General features: G+C 41.6%; 1 protein-coding gene across 1 annotated transcript in view; it reads left to right on the top strand.

The window, feature by feature from the left end:
• LOC101847353 (putative homeodomain transcription factor) overlaps nt 1-4,847 on the top strand; it is a gene marked incomplete in the record, with an annotated part of 51,744 nt that overhangs the window by 13,674 nt on the left and 33,223 nt on the right. The window contains 3 exon segments of the mRNA XM_035971101.1: nt 203-912; nt 2,610-2,666; nt 3,819-3,894. Of these exon segments, the coding sequence (XP_035826994.1) occupies nt 871-912; nt 2,610-2,666; nt 3,819-3,894 (175 nt within the window).

The raw sequence follows: 4,847 nt of genomic DNA, 5'->3' as shown, positions 1-4,847 counted from the left end.
ATATATAATATATGCGTGTATCCAGGCCCATCAGCATGGTTGTAGATAGCCGTAACTGTGTCGACGTACATCTCTTTGCTCACTCTGGAGACTTGAGACAGTCTTCGGTACGCAGGTTAGATGCAGAATATCGGTTTTGTTTGTGGGTTTTATTTGTTTTGGGTTTTTTTCTAACACGGTTCCCTTTTCCATTGTTTTTCAGAACTGATCAGACGAAGTAACATTGTGGTAGCGGTCATGTAAAAAGGGAGCTGGCCGTCGTTCTGTACTCTGTTACGTCACTCGGAGGTGTCGTCATCGTCCACTGACGTCACAGACAGAAGGGAAGCGGGCAAGAGGAACCGGTGCCGATACCTGTGGCCGTGTGTTGCTGTGCCTGTCACCCTCCAACCGCCCTCCTGCCTGGTTTAAAGGGCGTAACCCCCGACTGCTGTGCCCCTGTGCGTGTGCGTGTGTGTGTTTGTGGGTGGGTGCAAGCTGTAACAGAAAAACCAAGAAGACTGGTCGAATATTGGATTCGCTGGATTCGTTTTGTGTGTGGGGGTGTTGGTTTTTGGTTTTATTTCGCCGCCGCTGAACTGACGAACTGATTCTTTCGTTTGGGTTCGGCCTGTGTGTGTGTGTTTTTATCATTTCCCTTCGGAAGAACGGACAAGGCTAGTCTCATTCATTCGTTTGGATTCGCTGTGTGTGTGTGTGTGTGTTTTTATCGTCGGCTCCTGCTCGTTGGAGGAAGAAATTCTGTCGCTGTTTCTCCTCCGGTGAATTTTTTGTTGTTCATTCCGGAGTCGTGAGTCGACCATCCTCCCAAAGGTCAGGGGTCAAGGGCGGAGGAACGTGGCTGACCTCCAGTGTTAGGGTCAGCGAGGGATGGACACGGTCCACGATGCCATAGCTTGGTATCAGAAAAAGGTGAGTGTGTGTTTGTGTGTGTGTGTGTGTGTGTGTGTGAGAGAGAGAGAGAGAGTGTGTGTGTGTATGTGTGTGGAGAGAGGGAGAGAGGGGGGAGGGGGGTCGCAAGGCAGCATAGAGAGAAAGGCACTTTAATCGAATTTTCTTCACTTCACTCGATGGGAATGGGTACCTAGCCATAGACAGCGAAAGATCTTGTAAGTTCTTTGTGTTTTAGCGCCTATAAATGGCAGCTTGCACTGTGTGCTTCCCAGGAAGTTAAGATTGTTTCAGAATATCAGGTCAACTGGGGTGCTAATACAAGCTGTAAAGCGCACCCACTGAGATTGCTGTTGAGCGGGAATTTGCACTGTACACGTGCTGTCTACTTGTATTGTTGTCAATGTTCCGGGGGGTGGGGGGTGTTGTTTCGGTATATCCAGGCATCCGTATTGCTGATTAGCTCTAAATTATCTAAACGTTACCTAAAGTTTAACTTTTAATTTTACGTTTGTGTATCTCTTGGTTGGAGATTTTTTTTTTAACAGATTACGAGGATGGTTAGAGGACACGACTTTCCTTGTCCTTTTTTAGTTCCCTCCTCCTTTTCTATGAAACGTCATCTATCATCCTCAACTCTCTACCTCCTCCTCCTTCGTTTTTATATTTGTATCACCGTTATTGTGTGCATGTGCTTCTCTGTACAATAACAGTGGGTGGTTGGCGGGTGTTCTGGTATGGTTTGCTTCTTCTTTCCTATCAGACATCTGTCGTCCATATCCCTCCTCCTTTTTTATGTTTGTTACTCTCTTGTAACGGCACTTATATCGCCTTATTGTGTTGCAAGTGCCGTAAAACACTTACTAAAACTAAAACTTTTCTTTCGACTGTTGTTTTTATCGGAGACTGCAATTGCATCGATGGGCTTGTCCTTTGCTGTCTATCAACCGCCCCATAAATTGATAGGGACGTTAAACCTGTAGCCTACCTTTTTTTTTTGTTACGTCTATCATCCTTAATCTGTCCTCTCTCTATATGACCGCGGGTGGTTGGCGGTTGCTCTGGCGTGGTTTGCTCCTTCTTTCCTTCCAGACATCTATCGTCCTGATCTCCCCTACTTCTTTTATGTGTTTGTTACTCTCTTATAACACCTCTAATCTTCGGCACTTATATGACCTTATTGTGCTGCAAGTGCCGTAAAACTAATACTAAAACTAAAACTTTCCTTTCGACTGTTGTTTTTATCGGAGTCTGCAATTGCATCGATGGGCTTGTCCTTTGCTGAACTAGGAGAAACTTCACGTACATATTTGACGGGTGGTTGGCGGGTGCTCTAGTGTGGTTTGTTTGTTCCTTCTTTCCAGGCTATCAAACATCTATCAATCGCCCCATAAATTGATAGGGACGTTAAACCTGTACCTTTTTTTTTTTGTTACGTCTATCATCCTTAATCTGTCCTCTCTCTATATGACCGCGGGTGGTTGGCGGTTGCTCTGGCGTGGTTTGCTCCTTCTTTCCTTCCAGACATCTATCGTCCTGATCTCTCCTACTTCTTTTCTGTGTTTGTTACTCTCTTATAACACCTCTAATCTTCGGCACTTGTATGACCTTATTGTGCTGCAAGTGCCGTAAAACTAATACTAAAACTATATTATGACCGTATTGTGCTGCAAGTGGCGTAAATCTCTTACTGAAACTTGACGAACGTATTTCCCCAGATTGGATCTTACGACAAACAGTTGTGGGAACAGTCTGTCGAGAAAAAGCTTCAGAATGTGAGTTCCTGTGTGGTATTTTACAACATTGTTTTTGATGTCATAGTCACTGTTTGTTGTAGATTTTTATTAGTTTCAGAATGGTTTGACTACTGCTGATTCCTCTCACTATACATCCAACATGTACCTTTTATCAAAAAATAGTTTTTCGTTTTCCTGTTGACTTTTGTTTCATTGCTTGATTAAAGATATGACATACCACTTTCCTTGAAATAGAAACAGTGGTTGGATGATGCTCTGGTGTAGTTTGCTCCTTCTATCCTACCAAACATCTATCATTCTTATCCAAATTTCTCCTCCTTCTTTTTTGTGTTTGTTACTTTCTTGTAACATCTCTAACTTTGGGCACTTATATCACTGTATTGTGTTGCAAGTGCCATAAAACTCTTACTAGAACTAAAAAGTTTCAGAATGGTTTCACTGTTGCTGATTCCTCTGATTATACCCACCATGAGAACCCTTTTTTTTTTAAAAATTTTTTTAAAGTTGTTCGTTTTGACTGTTTCCCAAAGTTTCAGTTATAATATGTGAAGCTTAATTAAAGGTATCAGACACCGCTTATCTTTAAATAAAACCTGTGGTCAGTTGGCGAGTGCTCTGGTGTGGTTTGCTCCTCCTTTCCTGTCAAACATCTCTATGGTCCTTGTCTCCCCACCTTCTTTTATGTATATGTTACTCTCTTGTATTACCTCTAATCTTTGGCACTTAGATGACCTAATCTTTTTTTAAATAATAAAATTGGTGATTTTATGCCTGCTTCAAACAATTCAGATCATATTTTAGTAGGTGGTCTTCCAACCCTGCTTGTCAAGGCCAATCTAGGCTGAGTAGGATAGATCATTCCAGAAGAAAGACCGAGATACTCGATATAAGTTCTCCCCACTTGGAAATCAAACTCGGGTCTCCTGCGTGCAACGGCAAAGCTTCTAATCACTGCTCCAATTATGCCAGTTCATTTTGTTCTCTGTATTTTTGTTGAGTGGATTGATCTAGCACTTTCTTTGGGGAAATGCACAATACAAGTGAATTATTATTATTATTATCTTTGTTGCTGTTATTATTATCATCATCATCTTCATTATCATCATCATCATCTTTTTCGTCATTGCTATTATTATCATTTTTGTTATTATCATTATCATTATACTGCAGGCTCCCTACTTGCACAACGCCCCAAGGAAGAGCGTGCGTCTCAAGACAGAGTACATTGATGTGGATCTTATCAGGGGTGAGGGTTCACACGTCTAATATTCATGTGTGTGTGTGTGTGAGATACAGAGAGAGGGATAGAGAGAAAGTTAGATAGAGACAGAGGTGGGGGAGGTATTTCAAAGAAATAGAAACAGAGGGAGAAAGAGGGTCAGGCATATATAAATAAATATGGGGAGACAGATAAACAGACAAACAGAGAGAGAAAGAGGGGGTGGGGGGTGGGACAGAGAAAAGGAAATTCTAAGAAAAAGAAACAGGAGAAAGAGAGAGAGAGAGAGAGAAAGAAAAAAAGAAACAGAGAAAGTGTTAATGGTAGTGCTATCCAAGGAGTAATAACTGGTTTTTATCACCTGCTTCCTTCATCACTCAAGTGTTTCTTGGAGGAGATGGGGGGTGGGGGCGAGAGCTGTAAAGAGAAAGATCTAACTGATACTTAAGTGTTATACAAGTGAATGATTTTGTTTGGGGTCAAACTGTGTGTTAATCAGTACCGCTTTTCTATGTTGCAACTTGATAATCCTATTTTCTGTGGACAATCAATACGCCCTGTAAGACAGGATGAGAGTGAGATGTTACTCAATCTGATGTCACCAGTTGGATTTGTATGCATGGGAGAGTTTGGGCATTTCTTCGTTTTTTATCATTTCAATTATAATAAAACTAATAAATGTAAGACACACTGTTTGACTAAGGTCTTTTGTGACTCAGGTCGGACACTTAGTAGACAATTATCTCTACTAACACCAATGATAGTACATAACAAGATGGGCCACTTCTCTCTTTGAGCCAATTAAAAAAGTGTCCTCAAAATTTGGTGGCGCCCTCTTCACAAAAACGCACTCTTTGCGAACAGTTACCCTACTTTTTTTAAATCAAAGTGAAACTAACAAGTTTTGGGATAAATTTTGGAAGAACGCTTTTTTAAAATGGTTACGCTGACAAAAAACCTCTTCCGGAGGAAAGGGTGAT

This window comes from Aplysia californica, unplaced genomic scaffold (assembly GCF_000002075.1).
Source record: "Aplysia californica isolate F4 #8 unplaced genomic scaffold, AplCal3.0 scaffold00376, whole genome shotgun sequence".
Taxonomy (NCBI): Eukaryota; Metazoa; Mollusca; class Gastropoda; order Aplysiida; family Aplysiidae; genus Aplysia; species Aplysia californica.
Note: the sequence above shows the minus strand (reverse complement) of the source record. Positions and strands in the feature narration are given on the sequence as shown.